Here is a 24,494-nt window from a genome sequence, read left to right on the forward strand (position 1 = left end):
CAGAATAAAAACAAGGTAATGTTTGCCAACAAGTTTAACTTAAGCTTCCGGTACATCGCTGATCTAATATCGTCCAATAACCATCCAATAGCCAATCCCCTTCCGCTGATTTACCCACCTAAACATGAAATTGAGGAGACACGTGGCACCGCCACAACTGTTTCATATTTGGATCTATGCATAACGATTCATAGTGACAAAAAAACACTATCCACATAGCTGTATGACAAAGGGGATGATTTCAACTTCCCAATAGCCAACTCCCCTTCCATGTCAAGCAATGTTCAAACAGCTCCAGCCATTTCACAACGTTTGAGGTACAATCGAGTGTGCTTTTTTATCAGAATTTCGAAGAGCGTCATGCCACTCTTGCTCGGAAGTTGCTTGATCAAGGTTACAACATTCAAGAGGGGGAAGAGGGGGTAGCCTAGTGGTTTAAGCCTTCACTTGTCTCACCGAAGACCCGGGTTCGATTCCCTACATGCATTTTTGGTGTCCAGCCGTGATATTGCTGGAGTACTGCTAAAAGCGGCGTAAAACTAAACTCTCTCACTCGTTTATTTGGAGGATATGTTTTGAACCTCTGACGCCAGAGGCCAGACGCCAGACAAGATGCCGTGACTCCAGCCAATGTTACTCTCAGTCAGTCATAGTTCTTAAGGACTGATGGAAGTTCTACATACACAAAGTTTCCGCCTTTGACTTTGAACTCTCTTGTAGTCTTCTATTGACTTGAGAAACTTTAGGATTACACAAGGACATGGCTGCTTGAGTATTCATTAACGACTAGTGGCGTTACTGATGATGTGAATAAAGATCGTTTTCATAAATATTTATGAAAATAACGCCCGCGGACTCTCATGACTGAGCCTTTGTCACCACAACACATTCGTTGACAAGCCGTCAGCTAAGGATGTACGGCCTCGTTGTCCTGTTGTGTGCAGTCCTCTACACCAGCGTTACAAGACTCCACAACATATATGTACACAGTGAGTACTGTAAATGTTTCTTGAGGTAAGGTGAGGTGAGGTGGGGTTGAGTGGGGTTAGAGTTGGGTGGGGTGGTGTGGGGTGAGGTGGTGGTGAGGTGAGGTGAGGTGAGGTGAGGTGAGGTGAGGTGAGACGTCGTACTAAAGAATATTTCACTCATATGACGACGTGCATGCGTGTGTATGTGTGGCTGCTTGTACTAGCCCAGACTTAAGCTGGTGTTATAGTGCTAGCTCAATGAGATACCACGCCGCAGTTAAGCATGAATACCCTCAGACACATTATACTGACTCCGAACCGACCAGTCCTTGCTGTATCCATTAATGCCGAGCGCCAGGCAGGGACCAACAAGTACCACATTTTAACGTCTTTTGGTATGACGCGACCGGGGATCGAACCCGCGACCTTCGGCCCTCCGTGCGGACGCTCTAACCTCTACACCACGGAGGCAGTGAGTGAGTAAGTGAGTGAGTGAGGGATGGAGCGGGCGAGTTAGTTTTACCTCGGCAATACCTCTGTCATACAGTGACGGCTTTGGAACAGTTTTGCTGATTGCTGAGTGAGTGAGTTAGTTTAATTTTACGCCACACTCAGCAGTATTCCAGCTATATGGCGGGCGTCTGTAAATAATCGAGTCTGGACCAGACAATCCAGTGATCAACAGCATGAGCATCGATCTGCGCAATTGGGAACGGATGACATGTGTCAACCAAGCCAGAGAGCCTGACCACCCGATCCCGTTAGTTGCCTCTTACGACAAGCATGGGTTTCTGAAGATCAATATTCTAACCCTGACCTTCATGGGTTTTGCTGATTGGTAAGTCACACAGGACAGTAACATATTACAATATAGTGGTTTGAAGGTGATAAGATTCCTTCCTTCTTAAAGATGCAATGTTTCGAAGCAACAATGCCCAACCATGCCACATGGCTTTGAGCCTCCAACAGGAAGCACCAAAGATGCCAAGAGGGCATACACCAGCAGAAACCATTACCAGTAATGTTCTTCTTGACTGGCTCATGAGACCCCTCCCTCTGGGCTTATAGAACTCGAGGAAAATGATTACATATATATTTCAAAATTAACTCATGTTCAATAAACCGTAACAAGACCAAAAATGAAAAGAAACTCAGAAATAATATATGCGCAGTACAATTTATGCGCAGAGTTTGGCATGGCCAGCCGATTGATACGACCCGTCTCATCGTGCAGCCCGTCAAGGCGAACTTAGGGACAAAGTGTGTAGGGCAAAGGCAGACTGCTCCTGGAACCATCAGCCACCTAATTCCATCTTCCACTGACACACGGGTGCAACCCTCGGGCTGCCCAGTTAACTTACCTTACCAGAAGCAGTGAGGTGCTGAGGACATATTTTACCCCGGGTCCTCATGGGGGACGTCCATGATGATGTCGAAGGAGGGTCTCAGTTGACCTGTTGGCGACTTCTTCGAGATACCTAATGGCCAGTGAAACATGACTCGAATTGCATGGAATATCCTATGCGTTTAGAACGTTATGGTAGACCCAGTTGACCAACTCCATACCTGTCAAATGCCATGGTTGTGTCAAAGATGTCTTACTCACGCACACTCACACATACACTCACTCACTCACGCACACATTCATACACTCACTCACACATACACTCACTCACTCAAACACTCAAACATACACTCACACACATACACTCACTCACTCAAACACTCACACACATACACTCACACACACTCTCACTCACCAACACATACACTCACTCACACACACACATACATACTCACACACTTATACACTCACTCTCACACTCTCACGCACACACATACTCTCACTCACTCACACACATAAACTCACTCACGCACACATAATACATACACTCACTCACATATACACTCACTCACTCACTCACTCACACATAAGCAGACATACATACACTCACTCTCACTCACTCACGCACACACTTACACTCACTCACTCACTCACACACACATACACTCACTCACTCACGCACACACACATCGTACACTCACTCACATATACACTCACTCACTCACTCACTCACACATAAGCACACATACACTCACTCGCACTCACTCACACAAACACATACACTCACTCACTCACATACGCTCACTCATTCACACACACATACACACATACCTACATTCACACCGACACTTGAATGTCCTCAGATGTGTTCAGCACTGGACTTGATTGTGTAACAATGTTCAAGGGGAACACAAGGTAATGTCATGTGGCACTGGACTTCATTGTGTAACAGTGTTCAAGGGGAACACAGGATAATGCCATGTGACACTGGACTTGATTGTGTAGCATCGTTCAAGGGGAACACAAGGTAATGTCATGTGGCACTGGAATTGATTGCGTAACAATGTTCAAGGGGAACAAAGGGTAATGTCATGTGGCACTGGACTTGATTGTGTAACAATGTTCAAGGGGAACACAAGGTAATATCATGTGGCACTGGACTTGATTGTGTAACAATGTTCAAGGGGAACACAAGGTAATATCATGTGACACTGGACTTGATTAGGTAACAATGTTCAAAAACACAAGGTAATGTCAGGTGGCATTGGGCTTGATTGTGTAACGATATTCAAAGGGAACACAAGGTAATGTGATGTTCAGTAAGGCCTAGCGGTGAGCTATATTTAGACTTGTACTAGATTTAGACAAAAGGATCTGGAGAGCGCTACAAGGAGCCGACTCCAGAACCATGTATTAGAAAGTATTGTTCTTGTGTATATGAGGGGAGTTAGCTATTTCCTCTCACGTGACATCTCAAATTTACCAGAAGACCGGCATTGTAAATGCTGATCATTTTACCCTCCATGGCCATTTTTGCAAGTTGGTTAACCGTTGGTGAGCGGTGAACAGTACCATCACTGGTTATTGTTATAATCACTGCTCTTGTATTACATTACCTATCAGCGTAGTGAAACCTTTGTACTGATTTGTGAACTTAGTTTCTACTTGGGAATCAACCCGCAGGAATTACGTGGGCAGAATTGGTGTATCGGGATATATGTTATATAATGCATGTGGTATGTATCTACGTGGAGGGTGATGTCATTCAACTTGGACAGCTTTTATTTTGACAGTAACGTAGCTAGTTACTTAACATTACCTATCTCACCATACTTTAAATCTCTTTTAGCCAAATTTAGATACAGTAACTTTGGATCAACTATCAAAACTAGAAGATATACTGGTATACCAACTGAAGGAAGAGTTTGCATATTGTGCAGAAGTAATTATATAAAATCTATTGAAGATGAAATTCACATTGTATTTGTCTGAAAATTGTATGATGAACCAGGAAATATGTTTAGTTCCCCAGTAGTATAGGTAAGGCACTCAGGTCCGCTTATGGCGTTATTTATGGCCAATTAAGTTTCCAGCGGCCCCTTAAAAACGGTGGTTGTTGAAGGGACATCAAACGGTGTCCCGGGACGAACGAGAATTTTTTAAAATTTCAAATCAACACTTAAATTTACTTACTATTTTATATGTAATACTGAGGGAGGTAATACCGTGTCATGGGGTACGATGAGCAATTCCACTCGCACGAATTCCCTGCCAGGTCAGTATTTCAGATAATACCAATAGGGCTCGTATTCTTTGATATCCACCTGGTCGATGTGGTACGTTTTGAATGATCACATAGGGTCGGTGGCGCGTCTTTGACTGCCTCCCTCGAGTTTGCAGGGCAGGTATAAACACCTTATAAGAATCTAATTTTCGCTATATGTTTGTTTCATTTTGTTTGGTGTTGTGCCAATGTGTCCTAGACTACATAGAGCTGGGCTTTGGTTTGTCGACAGATCTTTGATAGCTACAGCACTGTCCATCTAATGTTCATGTACGGGAATGTCTACATTGTCTTTTGGTACTCCATTTTCGTCCAGCGCTTTTTAGATACAGGATAGTTGGCTCGGTCCCACGATACATCTGTTTTGCAAACCTGTGGATGGCATAGATCCCTTCTGGAAAGTCTACACATTTCTGGATCGCGCTTTTGGTGGCGACACCTGGGCGATGGATTTTGTAGTCTTTTGTAGTTCTAGATATTCTTGATATTCCGACATGTTCTCTATTTCCTCTATCTTCCTGCGCTCGTCCAGATACCCTTTTCCCATAGGAGATGTGACTACGTCTATTTTCTTCCAACGAATCTCTTTGTCAGATATTTGTCGATGAACGATCATTCAGAGCATTCAATCTCGATTGCCGACCGAGTGGGTGTTGTCCAGGATGGTGGGTTTTCCACTTTCGATAGCTTCCATGAGATCACCTGGTTCGACAAATCCATGTTGGCTACAGAGGAATTGCATGAGCTGTTTGCGGTCTAGGATGTCGGAATAGTCTCGGGTGTAGTCGATGCTGTAGTCGATCCCTAGTCCGTTGCCTTGTCATTTTGTTTCTTGATTGGACAATTTCTCATGGAGTCGGTTGATCGTGATTTTGGAGACGTCCACTTTGGCCACAAAGACTGCAAAAGGGCATTTGTCATCTTTTGGGCTTACCATGCTTGTAGCGATTTCTGCTGGGTTTTGCTTTCGATCTTTTGGATCGTGCTGGCAATAGCTCCTGCACTCGGTGTACTCTTTGTAGGTGGTGCATAGTATCCAGTGTAGTAGTCCTACAATTGTTTTTACGTGGCTGTGCTCTCCCATAGAACATTGGACTCTGCCCTTGTGCTGCACGATGTCTTTATGAGATAGATAGCCAAACACATAGAGGTCGTCGACAAAGGCTGGAAGACCGGAGAGAGGTTGCAGGTTGGTTTCACCGAGATTTCCAGCGAGATAGTCTACCGTCGGGATATCGGACACCAGGTTGTTGTCGTGCATGTTTTTCAGTAGTAGGTGGTGTGCGATCGATTTGCTGCAGCGAATACCCATTTCTTGGAAAGTTGCTGCGATTTGCTTTGCCATAGTTGTTGTCAGAGTGTACTGTAGCAACTCCATATGTCTAATTGGAAGTTCGAGCAACCTTGGTTGCAGTTTTTTCGTATACATGTCTTGGTGTCGGGTCGAAAATGGGGTTTGTTGTTGCTGAAAAAAAGTGTTGCCCAAGCGAAAATGAGATTCTTATAAACTGCCATGTATAAGCGGCCGCTGGAAGCTTAATAAGCCATAAATAACACCATAAGCGGACCTGATGCAGAACACCCCTTACCTATACTACTTCCCCTGTTGTCAAATGTTTTGATAACCAACAAAATGTTGTTAATATTGTTAACAACAGAAACATAAATATGATGGTATCATTCTGTAACTTCTTGAAATGTGCGAGCAAAATCAGGAAGTCCTATATTCTTTGATTACATATTTTATGTGCGCTTTAATTATTCAATGACAAATGATTGTATATACTATGGGCAAGTGACCTTTTATATTGAATAAAACTGTCTGTCTGTCTTAAAGTAGCTAGCTTTATTCTCCCATTTCTGACCTGACAATATTTTGACAAGTAAAATATGTATGTATGTTGTCGAGTGTGTGTGTGTGTCCGTGTGTGTATGTGTGTGTCAGTCTGTGGGTGTCTGTGTTTGTCTCTGTCTCTGTCTCTGTGTGTGAGTGAGCCGCTGTCTGTGCCTGTGTCTGTGTGTGCCTGCCTCTGTCTGTGCCTGTCTGTGAGTATCTGCCTATGTTTTTGCCTGTGTCTGTGGGTGTCTGATTCTGGTTTTGCCTGTGTCTGTGGGTGTCTGCCTCTGTGCCTGTGTCTCTGTTTGTCTGCCTCTGTGCCTGTGTGTGTGGGTGTCTGCCTCTGTTTTTGCCTGTGTCTGCCTCTGTGCCTGTGTGTGTGGATGTCTGTCTCTGTGCCTGTGTGTGTCTCTGCCTCCGTGCCTGTGTGTGTGTCTGCCTCTGTGCCTGTGTCTGTGTGTGTCTGCCTCTGTCTGTGCCTGTGTCTGCCTCTATGCCTGTGTCCGTGGGTATCTGCCTCTGTGCCTGTGTCTGTGGGTGTCTGCCCCTGTATTTGCCTGTGTCTGTGGATTTCTGTCTCTGGGCCTGTGTCTGTCGGTGTCTGCCTCTGTTTTTGCCTGTGTCTGTGGGTGTCTGCCTCCGTGCCAGTGTCTGTGGGTGCCTGCCTCTGTGCCTGTGTCTGCGGGTGTCTACCCCTGTCTGTGCCTGTGTCTGTAAGTGTCTGCCTCTGTTTTTGCCTGTGTCTAAGTGTCTGCCTCTGTGCCTCTGTGTGTGCCTGCCTCTCTGCCTGTGTGTGTGGGTGTCTGCCTCTGTGCCGGTGTGTGTGGGTTCCTGCCTCTGTGCCTGTGCCTGTCTGCCCCTGTGCCTGTGTCTGTGCGTGTCTGCGTCTGTGCCTGCGTCTGTGGGTGTCTGCCTCTCTGCCTGTGTCTGGGTGTGTCTACCTCTGTTTTTGCCAGTGTCTGTGGGCGTCAGCCTCTGTGCCTGTGTCTGGGTGTCTGCCTGTGTCGGTGGGTGTCTGCCTCTGTGCCTGTGTCTGAGTGTGCCTGTGTCTGTGGTGTCTGCTTCTGTGCCTGTGTCTGTGGGTGTCTGCCTCTTTGTCTTTGCCTGTGGGTGTCTGCCCCTGTCTGTGTCTGTGTTTGTCGGTGTCTGCCTCTGTGTGTGCCTGTGTCTGTGGATGTCTGCCTCTTTGCCTGTGCCTGTGGGTGTCTGCCCCTGTCTGTGCCCGTGTCTGTGTGTGTCTCCCTCTGTTTTTGCCTGTGCCTGTGGGTGTCTGCCCCCGTGTGTCTGTGTCTGAGCGTCTGCCTCTGTGTGTCTGTGTATGTGCCTCTGTCTCCTCATAGTCTCTTCATACTTCCCTTGCAGGTGAAAGTATTTCAAGAGGGAAAGATGCAAAACAGAGCAGTACCCATTCCACCTATCTCGCCAGCAAGGCTCTAGATAAAGCACATGCATACTATGGATCATTAACAAATCGAGACAACCCGTCCTGGTGGGAGGTGGACCTCAGAGGCTACTTCAACATCAGCAACATCACCGTCATTGCAGCCTCCTACAGGGATTCGTGTAAAGTTTCCTTTGTTTTGTTTGATCCATGAACATACAGGGTTGGTGGCACACCAAACACCGCACCAAATCTATGTCGATGTCCTTGCAATTCAACACAATTCAGCAACTGTATTGTGCACCGTGAATGATATAAATATTCTATTCAACACAATACTTGAATTACATTATTTTCGAGGAAAAACCACATTTTACCTAGCTACAGGTAAGAAGGCCTTTACCATATAAGAAACATGCATTTTATGTGTGATGCGTACTCTGAGTATATGTTTACAGGTATTCACATGAAAAATGCCTACGTGGAGGTGATGGACAAGGATGTCAGCCTCTGCTCTGACGTCCAGGTGGTGTGGTGTGGAGCAGTGTCCAGCACTGTTGCTGCCGGGGAAGACTTCACCTTCACCTGCAATGCCACCTTCCCTGTCCGCTTTGTCCGTGTCACAAGGCGATCCACAAATCGCATATACCTCTGGATCGGACATGTTGACGTGCAAGGGGAAGGGACTACGAAGCCATATCGTGAGTAAACCATTGAGTCCAAGATTTATAACATAACCTCTTACATATATACACATGAGTACATACCAGGCAGCGCCCACCTCTCTACATCTAATTGATCTTCAGCAATCCATGCTTGTCGTAAGAAGCTACTAACGGGATCGGGGGTCAGGCTCGCTGACTTGGTTGACACATTTCATCGTATCCCAATTGCGAAGGTCGATGCTCATGATGCTGATCACTGGATTGTCTGGTCCAGACTCGATTATTTACAGACCGCCGCCATATAGCTGGAATATTGCTGAGTGAAGCGTTAAATAACAAACAATATAAAGTGATTGGTCAGGCTCTGTGACGTTGCAGATGGTGTGTCACGTGACTCGATGATGATGACTGGTATAACGTCTAGATAGCCTTGATGATATCCCGTTCACACATTAAATAGTATTACTTTTCTCTAGGCTCATACTACAAACCGTCGAAGAACAAGAAGGTGTCAGAGCCGTTCCTGACCACGTCGGCCATGACAGCCGGCCACTGCGGCATCGTTTGTCACCAGCATCATTCATGCATCGACTTCAGCTACAGTGCAACAGCACCGACTAAAGAGAACTGTCTGCTCACCGACAAATCCTTGGCTTCACGTCAACGACAACTCTTGGACAGCCCACAGCATGTACTGTATGTAAAAAGTCAACTCAAACATAACCTCGCTGAAGTTTGATCTTTTCCACAACCATGTTTAGTGCCTTAAGCTGCGAGGCGATCGCAAGCTGGATATATCCTGCCCCAATGGCGGCTTCCGTCACAAACACACGCAAAGGAAATTCAATTGCTTAATGTAAGAGCACGTGAACATATCAAAATTGAAAATGAATAATTTACTCGGTCATCATATTCTAATTCATGCGTAAATTTGGAAATGTTCTCCACATGTATGCCTTAAAACTTCATGGCATCTTTACTTAGGCCTTGAATATTGAAACCTTCATCAAACAACGTTTGAACTAAAGTCCGTAAGACGTATTTGAAATCCTCGCAGAATAAGCATGATCGATTGTACCTGCCTAGTATCCGGTACATGTACTCATGTTCGAAGAAATGTGTAGGATGATTAGATTCTCGTTGAATGACATCCCATGTATATCACAGGTCATCATTAACAATACAATGTAGGAATATCGACCCTTCCATCATTAAAGCACTATTGATGAAGTGAGTGAGTGAGTTTATATTAAACGTCACATCGGCAGTATCGTGACGAGCCATATCGAACAATCCATATATTAAACCAAAATAAATCTATACCATATAAAAATGTCATCGAAGGACAGTAAAAATACAAGAATATTACAGATTTGGTTCAAGACGAGTATGTTGTAATATAATCTATTACTACAGCAAACAATACAATATGAAAACAGCCTACCGATCGCCAGCAACTGAACGTAGATCGCCATACCAGGGACCATGGGGACTTACAGTGCCTTTGCTACCTGGATGGTTCCCAGCTGGATTTACGCCATCCTCTCAGGTGTTGGTGATATTTTAAAAATTTAGCCGATCATTAAAAGAACAAATATTACACTATCAAAACGATGGTATATATAAACATACTTTGAATGAAATCGAGTTTACTGAAATTACCGAAGTCCCGAATCAATAGCTTTTTATCAATACACATAACTTGTCTGCATAGCAGCGTTCAAAATAATCGCCGGCCCGGAGGCCCAGCGCCGGTTGTTATTGTATCGGGCCGGCAGTTTCAAATATTTGGCGGCCCTTGTGGCCTTCAGTAAATTATCATTTGTTTGTTTTTTCAACTGGAATCTTTCCCATAATTTTCTTCTTTATTAACGTTCGGGAATCATCCATGATCCCTCATGTTACGATAACTTACACTTTCACTTCCAGGTATTTCAGCGCTTTGCGCATAGGAATGTCAACACCAGTCTTCAACAAATGAAAACGTCTCTCTGCGCCACTGGCTTCGCTAATTGATTTGTAGAAACAGTGTGAAACTGTGTACAGTGTAGTCTATTTTGTGTTTATTCGTTTGACTTTAACAGAATGGGCCTGCAGATTTCATTCAGGGCCTGTAGATTTTAAATCCTGCAGGCGGCGGCAGGCCCTGGTGGCCAGCTTTGCAGTATTGCAAACACAGGTGGAGAGTGGTATTGTTAAACATGAGGCATCATCTTCTTAACCATTTTCTTGGATCAATTATATAAATAACAGCTGTAGTGTCTGTCAGAAATGGCATAATGACACAAACAATTACAGCGAATGATACATTCAACCGTACCGTGTCAACGTACCTGACGATGCCGATCTTACACCAATATCATACAGACCACAGCTCCATCAATTGAAGCGATGTTATGTAAGCAATAAAACAAAATAATGTGCCAAATACAGAATTCAGCACTGAGCAATCGAAAACATCCGTTGTCAAAAAACCCAACTTGTCAGCGTGTGCCACTAAATAAATTTTAAGTAAATACCGGTTCGCGTTGACAAATGAATATGACCTGCCTTGGCGTGTGTTTGTGACGGTTGATACCTGTGGTGCAGGTAGGCTCCCCTTTTCACGAATGCCAAGTATCTTCACTAAATAATCGTGATTCATATAGGACGTACAATGATCTCTACTTTTGTGATTATGGAAATTATGGAATGGAATTTATATTGCTGAGTGCGAAATAGAGTCATCCTAAATCATCATCAGTTACCTTGCCAACATCAGTTGTTAACCTTGTTGATTATGTGCACACGCGTCCACACAGTCAGAGAGAGAGAGTGAGTGAGTATGATTTTATGCCGCTATTAGCAATATTCCAGCAATATCGCGGCGGGGGACACCAGAAATGGGCCCCACACGGTCATACAAATGATCATAAACTACAAAAGAAGAAATATCATACTTTTATATTTTGAGAAATGAATAATTATTTTCACATATGTGGTTACCATCCAGAATGAAAAAATAGATGTAAAACATTTCCTACTTTATACTGGAAATACCTTGCGATTGATAATGACTCGCAAACAAGCAAACAGATAAACAAAAGCTGGCAATATTCTGCTTCAGATCTGACAAAATCATACATTGTTCATGATATGTAAATAACAATAATAATAATCTCAATTTATAACGCCCCTTTTTTATACACACTATGTACATGGTATAACATTGCATAAAATTAACCTGAAACATTGTGTCAAATAACACTGATATCATGAAACGACCAATAAGCGAGAGTAAAAAACGAAAAATCGTTTGCAAGCACAGAAACATTATTCAACCCATGTTGTTTTGAACATAACATCATATCACTGACGAGTTTCAGTACCAATCAAATATCGATTGGTTTGAATACAATTGACATAGTTCTGTCAGTATTGTGAACTAGTAGTTAACATTGGTTATACACGCACTGGCTCTCTGCACATATTTAGATAGTGCTGTCAATACAGTAAAGTAATTGTTTACATTATCAATACAGGCACTGGCTCTCTGTACATATTTAGATAGTGCTGTCAATACAGTAAAGTAATTGTTTACATTATCAATACAGGCACTGGCTCTCTGGACATATATAGATAGTGCTATCAATACAATGAACTAGTTGTTAACATTATCAATACATGCACTGGCTCTCTGTACATATTTAGATAGTGTTATCAATACAATGAACTAGTTGTTAACATTATCAATACAGGCACTGGCTCTCTGTACATATCTAGATAGTGCTATCAATACAGTAAACTAGTTGTTTACATTATCAATATATGCACTGGCTCTCTGTGCATATTTAGATAATGAACTAGTTGTTAACATTATGCTCTCAATATAATGAACTAGTTGTTAACATTATCAATACAGGCACTGTCTCTCTGGACATGTTAAGATAGTGCTATCAATACAATGAACTAGTTGTTAACATTATCAATACAGGCACTGGCTCTCTGTACACGTTTAGATAGTGCTATCAATACAATGAATTAGTTGTTAACATTATCAATACAGGCACTGGCTCTCTGGAAATGTTTAGATAGTGCTATCAATACAATGAACTAGATGTCAACATTATCAATACAGGCACTGGCTCTCTGGACATATTTAGATAATGCTATCAATACAATGAACTACTTGTTAACATTATTAATACAGACACTGGCTCTCTGTACATATTTAGATAGTGCTATCAATACAATGAACTAGTTGTTAACATTGGTTACACATGCACTGGCTATCTGTTCATGTTTAGATAGTGCTATCAATACAATGAACTAGTTGTTAACATTATCAATACAGGCACTGGCTCTCTGTACATATTTAGATATTGCTATCAATACAATGAACTAGTTGTTAACATTATCAATACAGGCACTGGCTCTCTGTACATATTTAGATAGTGCTATCAATACAATGAACTAGTTGCTAACATTATCAATACAGGCACTGGCTCTCTGTACATGTTTAGATAGTGCTATCAATACAATGAACTAGTTGTTAACATTATCAATACAGGCACTGGCTCTCTGGACATGTTTAGATAGTGCTATCAATACAATGAACTAGTTGTTAACATTATCAATACAGGCACTGGCTCTCTGGACATGTTTAGATAGTGCTATCAATACAATGAACTAGTTGTTAACATTATCAATACAGGCACTGGCTCTCTGGACATGTTTAGATAGTGCTATCAATACAATGAACTAGTTGTTAACATTATCAATACAGGCACTGGCTCTCTGGACATATTTAGATAGTGCTATCAATACAATGAACTAGTTGTCAACATTATCAATACAGGCACTGGCTCTCTGGACACATTTAGATAGTGCTATCAATACAATGAACTAGTTGTTAACATTATCAATACAGGCACTGGCTCTCTGTACATGTTGAGATAGTGCTATCAATACAATGAACTAGTTGTTAACATTGGTTACACAGGCACTGGCTCTCTGGACATGTTAAGATAGTGCTATCAATACAATGAACTAGTTGTTAACATTATCAATACAGGCACTGGTTCTCTGGACATATTTAGATAGTGCTATCAATACAATGAACTAGTTGTTAACATTATCAATACAGGCACTGGCTCTCTGTACATATTTAGATAGTGCTATCAATACAATGAACTAGTTGTTAACATTATCAATACAGGCACTGGCTCTCTGTACATATTTAGATAGTGCTATCAATACAATGAACTAGTTGTTAACATTATCAATACAGGCACTGGCTCTCTGGACATATTTAGATAGTGCTATCAATACAATGAACTAGTTGCTAACATTATCAATACAGGCACTGGCTCTCTGTACATATTTAGATAGTGCTATCAATACAATGAACTAGTTGCTAACATTATCAATACAGGCACTGGCTCTCTGTACATATTTAGATAGTGCTATCAATACAATGAACTAGTTGTTAACATTATCAATACAGGCACTGGCTCTCTGTACATATTTAGATAGTGCTATCAATACAATGAACTAGTTGTTAACATTATCAATACAGGCACTGGTTCTCTGTACATATTTAGATAGTGCTATCAATACAATGAACTAGTTGTTAACATTATCAATACAGGCACTGGCTCTCTGTACATATTTAGATAGTGCTATCAATACAATGAACTAGTTGTTAACATTATCAATACAGGCACTGGCTCTCTGTACATATTTAGATAGTGCTATCAATACAATGAACTAGTTGTTAACATTATCAATACAGGCACTGGCTCTCTGGACATATTTAGATAGTGCTATCAATACAATGAACTAGTTGTTAACATTATCAATACAGGCACTGGCTCTCTGTACATATTTAGATAGTGCTATCAATACAATGAACTAGTTGTTAACATTATCAATACAGGCACTGGCTCTCTGTACATGTTTAGATAGTGCTATCAATACAATGAACTAGTTGTTAACATTATCAATACAGGCACTGGCTCTCTGGACATATTTAGATAGTGCTATCAATACAATGAACTAGTTGTTAACATTATCAATACAGGCACTGGCTCTCTGTACATATTTAGATAGTGCTATCAATACAATGAACTAGTTGCTAACATTATCAATACAGGCACTGGCTCTCTGGACATATTTAGATAGTGCTATCAATACAATGAACTAGTTGCTAACATTATCAATACAGGCACTGGCTCTCTGTACATATTTAGATAGTGCTATCAATACAATGAACTAGTTGCTAACATTATCAATACAGGCACTGGTTCTCTGGACATATTTAGATAGTGCTATCAATACAATGAACTAGTTGTTAACATTATCAATACAGGCACTGGCTCTCTGTACATATTTAGATAGTGCTATCAATACAATGAACTAGTTGTTAACATTATCAATACAGGCACTGGCTCTCTCTGTACATATTAGATAGTGCTATCAATACAATGAACTAGTTGCTAACATTATCAATACAGGCACTGGTTGGACAGATAGATAGTGCTATCAATACAATGAACTAGTTGTTAACATTATCAATACAGGCACTGGCTCTCTGTACATATTTAGATAGTGCTATCAATACAATGAACTAGTTGTTAACATTATCAATACATGCACTGGCTCTCTGTACATGTTTAGATAGTGCTATCAATACAATGAACTAGTTGCTAACATTATCAATACAGGCACTGGCTCTCTGGACATATATAGATAGTGCTATCAATACAATGAACTAGTTGCTAACATTATCAATACAGGCACTGGCTCTCTGTACATATTTAGATAGTGCTATCAATACAATGAACTAGTTGCTAACATTATCAATACAGGCACTGGTTCTCTGTGACATATTTAGATAGTGCTATCAATACAATGAACTAGTTGTTAACATTATCAATACAGGCACTGGCTCTCTGGACATATTTAGATAGTGCTATCAATACAATGAACTAGTTGTTAACATTATCAATACAGGCACTGGCTCTCTGTACATATTTAGATAGTGCTATCAATACAATGAACTAGTTGTTAACATTATCAATACAGGCACTGGCTCTCTGTACATATTTAGATAGTGCTATCAATACAATGAACTAGTTGTTAACATTATCAATACAGGCACTGGCTCTCTGGACATATTTAGATAGTGCTATCAATACAATGAACTAGTTGTTAACATTATCAATACAGGCACTGGCTCTCTGTACATATTTAGATAGTGCTATCAATACAATGAACTAGTTGTTAACATTATCAATACAGGCACTGGCTCTCTGTACATGTTTAGATAGTGCTATCAATACAATGAACTAGTTGTTAACATTATCAATACAGGCACTGGCTCTCTGGACATGTTTTTAGATAGTGCTATCAATACAATGAACTAGTTGTTAACATTATCAATACAGGCACTGGCTCTCTGTACATGTTTAGATAGTGCTATCAATACAATGAACTAGTTGCTAACATTATCAATACAGGCACTGGTTCTCTGGACATATTTAGATAGTGCTATCAATACAATGAACTAGTTGTTAACATTATCAATACAGGCACTGGCTCTCTGTACATATTTAGATAGTGCTATCAATACAATGAACTAGTTGCTAACATTATCAATACAGGCACTGGCTCTCTGTACATATTTAGATAGTGCTATCAATACAATGAACTAGTTGTTAACATTATCAATACAGGCACTGGCTCTTTGTACATATTTAGATATAGTGCTATCAATACAATGAACTAGTTGTTAACATTATCAATACAGGCACTGGCTCTCTGTACATATTTAGATAGTGCTATCAATACAATGAACTAGTTGTTAACATTATCAATACAGGCACTGGCTCTCTGGACATATTTAGATAGTGCTATCAATACAATGAACTAGTTGTTAACATTATCAATACAGGCACTGGCTCTCTGGACATATTTAGATAGTGCTATCAATACAATGAACTAGTTGTTAACATTATCAATACAGGCACTGGCTCTCTGTACATGTTTAGATAGTGCTATCAATACAATGAACTAGTTGTTAACATTATCAATACAGGCACTGGCTCTCTGTACATGTTAAGATAGTGCTATCAATACAATGAACTAGTTGTTAACATTATCAATACAGGCACTGGCTCTCTGGACATATATAGATAGTGCTATCAATACAATGAACTAGTTGTTAACATTATCAATACAGGCACTGGCTCTCTGTACATATTTAGATAGTGCTATCAATACAATGAACTAGTTGTTAACATTATCAATACAGGCACTGGCTCTCTGTACATGTTTAGATAGTGCTATCAATACAATGAACTAGTTGTTAACATTATCAATACAGGCACTGGCTCTCTGGACATATATAGATAGTGCTATCAATACAATGAACTAGTTGTTAACATTATCAATACAGGCACTGGCTCTCTGTACATATTTAGATAGTGCTATCAATACAATGAACTAGTTGCTAACATTATCAATACAGGCACTGGCTCTCTGGACATATTTAGATAGTGCTATCAATACAATGAACTAGTTGTTAACATTATCAATACAGGCACTGGCTCTCTGAGACATATTTAGATAGTGCTATCAATACAATGAACTAGTTGTTAACATTATCAATACAGGCACTGGCTCTCTGTACATATTTAGATAGTGCATCAATATACAATGAACTAGTTGTTAACATTATCAATACAGGCACTGGTCTCTCTGGACATATATAGATAGTGCTATCAATACAATGAACTAGTTGTTAACATTATCAATACAGGCACTGGCTCTCTGTACATGTTTAGATAGTGCAGTCAATACAATGAACTAGTTGTTAACATTATCAATACAGGCACTGGCTCTCTGGACATATTTAGATAGTGCTATCAATACAATGAACTAGTTGTTAACATTATCAATACAGGCACTGGCTCTCTGTACATATTAAGATAGTGCTATCAATACAATGAACTAGTTGCTAACATTATCAATACAGGCACTGGCTCTTGGACATATATAGACAGTGCTATGAATACAATGAACTAGTTGCTAACATTATCAATACAGGCACTGGCTCTCTGTACATATTTAGATAGTGCAGTCAATACAATGAACTAGTTGCTGACATTATCAATACAGGCACTGGTTCTCTGGACATATTTAGATAGTGCTATCAATGCAATGAACTAGTTGTTAACATTAGCAATACAGGCACTGGCTCTCTGTACATATTTAGATATTGCTATCAATACAATGAACTAGTTGTTAACATTATCAATACAGGCACTGGCTCTTTGTACATATTAGATAGTGCTATCAATACAATGAACTAGTTGCTAACATTATAAATACAGGCACTGGCTCTCTGGACATATATAGATAGTGCTATCAATACAATGAACTAGTTGCTAACATTATCAATACAGGCACTGGCTCTCTGTACATGTTTAGATAGTGCTATCAATACAATGAACTAGATGTTAACATTATCAATACATGCACTGGCTCTCTGGACATGTTTAGATAGTGCTCTATCAATACAATGAACTATGTTGCTAACATTATCAATACAGGCACTGGCTCTGTGGACATATATAGATAGTGCTATCAATACAATGAACTAGTTGTTAACATTATCAATACAGGCACTGGCTCTCTGTACATATTTAAATAGTGCTATCAATACAATGAACTAGTTGTTAACATTATCAATACAGGCACTGGCTCTCTGGACATATTTAGATAGTGCTATCATCAATACAATGAACTAGTTGTTAACATTATCAATACAGGCACTGGCTCTCTGGACATATTTAGATAGTGCTATCAATACAATGAACTAGTTGTTAACATTATCAATACAGGCACTGGCTCTCTGTACATATTTAGATAGTGCTATCAATACAATGAACTAGTTGTTAACATTATCAATACAGGCACTGGCTCTCTGTACATGTTTAGATAGTGCTATCAATACAATGAACTAGTTGTTAACATTATCAATACAGGCACTGGCTCTCTGGACATATTTAGATAGTGCTATCAATACAATGAACTAGTTGTTAACATTATCAATACAGGCACTGGCTCTCTGGACATATTTAGATAGTGCTATCAATACAATGAACTAGTTGTTAACATTATCAATACAGGCACTGGCTCTCTGTACATATTTAGATAGTGCTATCAATACAATGAACTAGTTGTTAACATTATCAATACATGCACTGGCTCTCTGGACATATTTAGATAGTGCTATCAATACAATGAACTAGTTGCTAACATTATCAATACAGGCACTGGCTCTCTGTACATATTTAGATAGTGCTATCAATACAATGAACTAGTTGCTAACATTATCAATACAGGCACTGGTTCTCTGGACATATTTAGATAGTGCTATCAATACAATGAACTAGTTGTTAACATTATCAATACAGGCACTGGCTCTCTGTACATATTTAGATAGTGCTATCAATACAATGAACTAGTTGTTAACATTATCAATACAGGCACTGGCTCTCTGTACATGTTTAGATAGTGCTATCAATACAATGAACTAGTTGTTAACATTATCAATACAGGCACTGGCTCTCTGGACATATTTAGATAGTGCTATCAATACAATGAACTAGTTGTTAACATTATCAATACAGGCACTGGCTCTCTGTACATATTTAGATAGTGCTATCAATACAATGAACTAGTTGTTAACATTATCAATACAGGCACTGGCTCTCTGGACATGTATAGATAGTGCTATCAATACAATGAACTAGTTGCTAACATTATCAATACAGGCACTGGCTCTCTGGACATATTTAGATAGTGCTATCAATACAATGAACTAGTTGTTAACATTATCAATACAGGCACTGGCTCTCTGTACATATTTAGATAGTGCTATCAATACAATGAACTAGTTGTTAACATTATCAATACAGGCACTGGCTCTCTGACATATTTAGATAGTGCTATCAATACAATGAACTAGTTGTTAACATTATCAATACAGGCACTGGCTCTCTGTACATATTTAGATAGTGCTATCAATACAATGAACTAGTTGCTAACATTATCAATACAGGCACTGGCTCTCTGGACATATATAGATAGTGCTATCAATACAATGAACTAGTTGTTAACATTATCAATACAGGCACTGGCTCTCTGTACATGTTTAGATAGTGCTATCAATACAATGAACTAGTTGTTAACATTATCAATACAGGCACTGGCTCTTCTGGACATATTTAGATAGTGCTATCAATACAATGAACTAGTTGTTAACATTATCAATACAGGCACTGGCTCTCTGGACATATATAGATAGTGCTATCAATACAATGAACTAGTTGTTAACATTATCAATACAGGCACTGGCTCTCTGTACATATTTAGATAGTGCTATCAATACAATGAACTAGTTGCTAACATTATCAATACAGGCACTGGCTCTCTGGACATATATAGATAGTGCTATCAATACAATGAACTAGTTGTTAACATTATCAATACAGGCACTGGCTCTCTCTGTACATATTTAGATAGTGCTATCAATACAATGAACTAGTTGTTAACATTATCAATACAGGCACTGGCTCTCTGGACATATTTAGATAGTGCTATCAATACAATGAACTAGTTGCTAACATTATCAATACAGGCACTGGCTCTCTGGACATATATAGATAGTGCTATCAATACAATGAACTAGTTGCTAACATTATCAATACAGGCACTGGCTCTCTGTACATATTTAGATAGTGCTATCAATACAATGAACTAGTTGCTAACATTATCAATACAGGCACTGGCTCTCTGTACATATTTAGATAGTGCTATCAATACAATGAACTAGTTGTTAACATTATCAATACAGGCACTGGCTCTCTGTACATATTTAGATAGTGCTATCAATACAATGAACTAGTTGTTAACATTATCAATACAGGCACTGGCTCTCTGTACATATTTAGATAGTGCTCTCAATACAATGAACTAGTTGTTAACATTATCAATACAGGCACTGGCTCTCTGGACATGTTTAGATAGTGCTATCAATACAATGAACTAGTTGTTAACATTATCAATACAGGCACTGGCTCTCTGTACACGTTTAGATAGTGCTATCAATACAATGAACTAGTTGTTAACATTATCAATACATGCACTGGCTCTCTGACACATGTTTAGATAGTGCTATCAATACAATGAACTAGTTGCTAACATTATCAATACAGGCACTGGCTCTCTGGACATATATAGATAGTGCTATCAATACAATGAACTAGTTGTTAACATTATCAATACAGGCACTGGCTCTCTGTACATGTTTAGATAGTGCTATCAATACAATGAACTAGTTGTTAACATTATCAATACAGGCACTGGCTCTCTGGACATATGTACATAGTCCTATCAATACAATGAACTAGTTGTTAACATTATCAATACAGGCACTGGCTCTCTGTACATATTTAGATAGTGCTATCAATACAATGAACTAGTTGCTAACATTATCAATACAGGCACTGGCTCTCTGGACATATATAGATAGTGCTATCAATACAATGAACTAGTTGTTAACATTATCAATACAGGCACTGGCTCTCTGTACATGTTTAGATAGTGCAGTCAATACAATGAACTAGTTGTTAACATTATCAATACGTATACAGGCACTGGCTTTCTGTACATATTAAGATAGTGCTATCAATACAATGAACTAGTTGTTAACATTACCAATACAGGCACTGGCTCTGTGGACATATATAGATAGTGCTATCAATACAATGAACTAGTTGTTAACATTATCAATACAGACACTGGCTCTCTGTACATGTTTTAGATAGTGCTATCAATACAATGAACTAGTTGCTAACATTATCAATACAGGCACTGGCTCTCTGGACATATATAGATAGTGCTATCAATACAATGAACTAGTTGTTACCATTATCAATACAGGCACTGGCTCTCTGTACACGTTTAGATAGTGCTATCAATACAATGAACTAGATGTTAACGTTATCAATACATGCACTGGCTCTCTGGACATGTTTAGATAGTTCTATCAATACAATGATCTAGTTGCTAACATTATCAATACAGGCACAGGCTCTGTGGACATATATAGATAGTGTTATCAATACCATGAACTAGTTGCTAACATTATCAATACAGGCACTGGCTCTCTGTACATATTTAAATAGTGCAGTCAATACAATGAACTAGTTGCTAACATTATCAGTACGAGCACTGGTTCTCTGGACATATTTAGATAGTGCTATCAATACAATGAACTAGTTGTTAACAATATCAATACAGGCACTGGCTCTCTGTACATATTTAGATATTGCTATCAATACAATGAGCTAGTTGTTAACATATTCAATACAGGCACTGGCTCTCTGTACATGTTTAGATAGTGCTCTCAATACAATGAACTAGTTGTTAACATTATCAATACAGGTACTGGCTCTCTGGACATGTTTAGATAGTGCTATCAATACAATGAACTAGTTGTTAACATTATCAATACAGGCACTGGCTCTCTGTACACGTTTAGATAGTGCTATCAATACAATCAACTAGATGTTAACGTTATCAATACATGCACTGGCTCTCTGGACATGTTTAGATAGTTCTATCAATACAATGAACTAGTTGCTAACATTATCAATACAGGGCACTGGCTCTGTGGAGATATATAGATAGTGCTATCCATACAATGAACTAGTTGTTTACATTATCAATACAGGCACTGGCTCTCTGTGCATATTTAGATAGTGCTATTAATACAATGAACTAGTTGCTAACATTATCGATACAGGCACTGGCTCTCTGGACATATATATAGATAGTGCTATCAATACAATGAACAAGTTGTTAACATTATCAATACAGGCACTGGTTCTCTGGACATATAAAGATAGTGCTATCAATAGAATGAACTAGTTGCAAACATTATCAATATAGACACTGGCTCTCTGTACATATTTAGATAGTGCAGTCGATACAATGAACTAGCTGCTAATATTATCAATACAGGCACTGGTTCTCTGTACATATTTAGATAGTGCTATCAATACAATGAACTAGTTGTTAACATTATCAATACAGGCACTGGCTCTGTGTACATATTTAGATAGTGCTATCAATACAATGAACTAGTTGCTAACATTATCAATACAGGCACTGGCTCTCTGGACATATATAGATAGTGCTATCAATACAATGAAGAAGTTGTTAACATTATCAATACAGGCACTGGCTCTCTGTACATGTTTAGATAGTGCTATCAATACAATGAACTAGTTGTTAACATTATCAATATAGACACTGGCTCTCTGTACATATTTAGATAGTGCAGTCAATACAATGAACTAGTTGCTAACATTATCAATACAGGCAATGGCTCTCTGTACATATTTAGATATTGCTATCAATACAATGAACTAGTTGTTAACATTATCAATACAGGCACTGACTCTCTGTATATTTTTTAGATAGTGCTATCAATACAATGAACTAGTTGTTAACATTATCAATACAGGCACTGGCTCTCTGTACATATTAAGATAGTGCTATTAATACAATGAACTAGTTGCTAACATTATCGATACAGGCACTGGCTCTCTGTACATATTTAGATAGTGCTATCAATACAATGAACTAGTTGTTAACATTATCAATACAGGCACTGGTTCTCTGGACATATAAAGATAGTGCTATCAATAGAATGAACTAGTTGCAAACATTATCAATATAGACACTGGCTCTCTGTACATATTTAGATAGTGCAGTCGATACAATGAACTAGTTGCTAATATTATCAATACAGGCACTGGTCTCTCTGTACATATTTAGATATTGCTATCAATACAATGAACTAGTTGTTAACATTATCAATACAGGCACTGGCTCTGTGTACATATTATTAAGATAGTGCTATTAATACAATGAACTAGTTGCTAACATTATCGATACAGGCACTGGCTCTCTGGACATATATAGATAGTGCTATCAATACAATGAACAAGTTGTTAACATTATCAATACAGGCACTGGCTCTCTGTACGTGTTTAGATAGTGCTATCAATACAATGAACTAGTTGTTAACATTATCAATATAGACACTGGCTCTCTGTACATATTTAGATAGTGCAATGGATACAATGAACTAGTTGCTAACATTATCAGTACGAGGCACTGGTTCTCTGGACATATTTAGATAGTGCTATCAATACAATGAACTAGTTGTTAACAATATCAATACAGGCACTGGCTCTCTGTACATATTTAGATATTGCTATCAATACAATGAGCTAGTTGTTAACATAATCAATACAGGCACTGGCTCTCTGTACATGTTTAGATAGTGCTCTCAATACAATGAACTAGTTGTTAACATTATCAATACAGGTACTGGCTCCCTGGACATGTTTAGATAGTGCTATAAATACAATGAACTAGTTGTTAACATTATCAATACAGGCACTGGCTCTCTGTACACGTTTAGATAGTGCTATCAATACAATCAACTAGATGTTAACGTTATCAATACATGCACTGGCTCTCTGGACATGTTTAGATAGTTCTATCAATACAATGAACTAGTTGCTAACATTATCAATACAGGCACTGGCTCTGTGGAGATATATAAATAGTGCTTTCCATACAATGAACTAGTTGTTAACAATATCAATACAGGCACTGGCTCTCTGTACATGTTTAGATAGTGCTATCAATACAATGAACTAGATGTTAACATTATCAATACAGGCACTGGCTCTCTGGCCATATGTACATAGACCTATCAATACAATGAGCTAGTTGTTTACATTATCAATACAGGCACTGGCTCTCTGTGCATATTTAGATAGTGCTATTAATACAATGAACTAGTTGCTAACATTATCGATACAGGCACTGGCTCTCTGGACATATATAGATAGTGCTATCAATACAATGAACAAGTTGTTAACATTA

The 24,494-nt window shown here is 39.1% G+C and overlaps 1 protein-coding gene across 1 annotated transcript; it reads left to right on the forward strand.

The window, feature by feature from the left end:
• Positions 1 to 893: 893 nt before the first annotated feature.
• On the forward strand, positions 894 to 9,171 carry LOC124267516 (the record flags this gene model as incomplete). The annotated part of the gene is made up of 4 exons (XM_046702439.1): positions 894 to 989; positions 7,797 to 7,997; positions 8,274 to 8,516; positions 8,957 to 9,171. Coding segments are annotated over exons 1-4 (735 nt in total), but the record flags the coding sequence as incomplete, so codon positions are not given.
• Between the last annotated feature and the right edge of the window lie 15,323 nt (positions 9,172 to 24,494).

Source organism: Haliotis rubra, unplaced genomic scaffold (assembly GCF_003918875.1).
Source record: "Haliotis rubra isolate DU_JTF1 unplaced genomic scaffold, ASM391887v1 Scf1317, whole genome shotgun sequence".
Classification (NCBI taxonomy): domain Eukaryota; kingdom Metazoa; phylum Mollusca; class Gastropoda; order Lepetellida; family Haliotidae; genus Haliotis; species Haliotis rubra.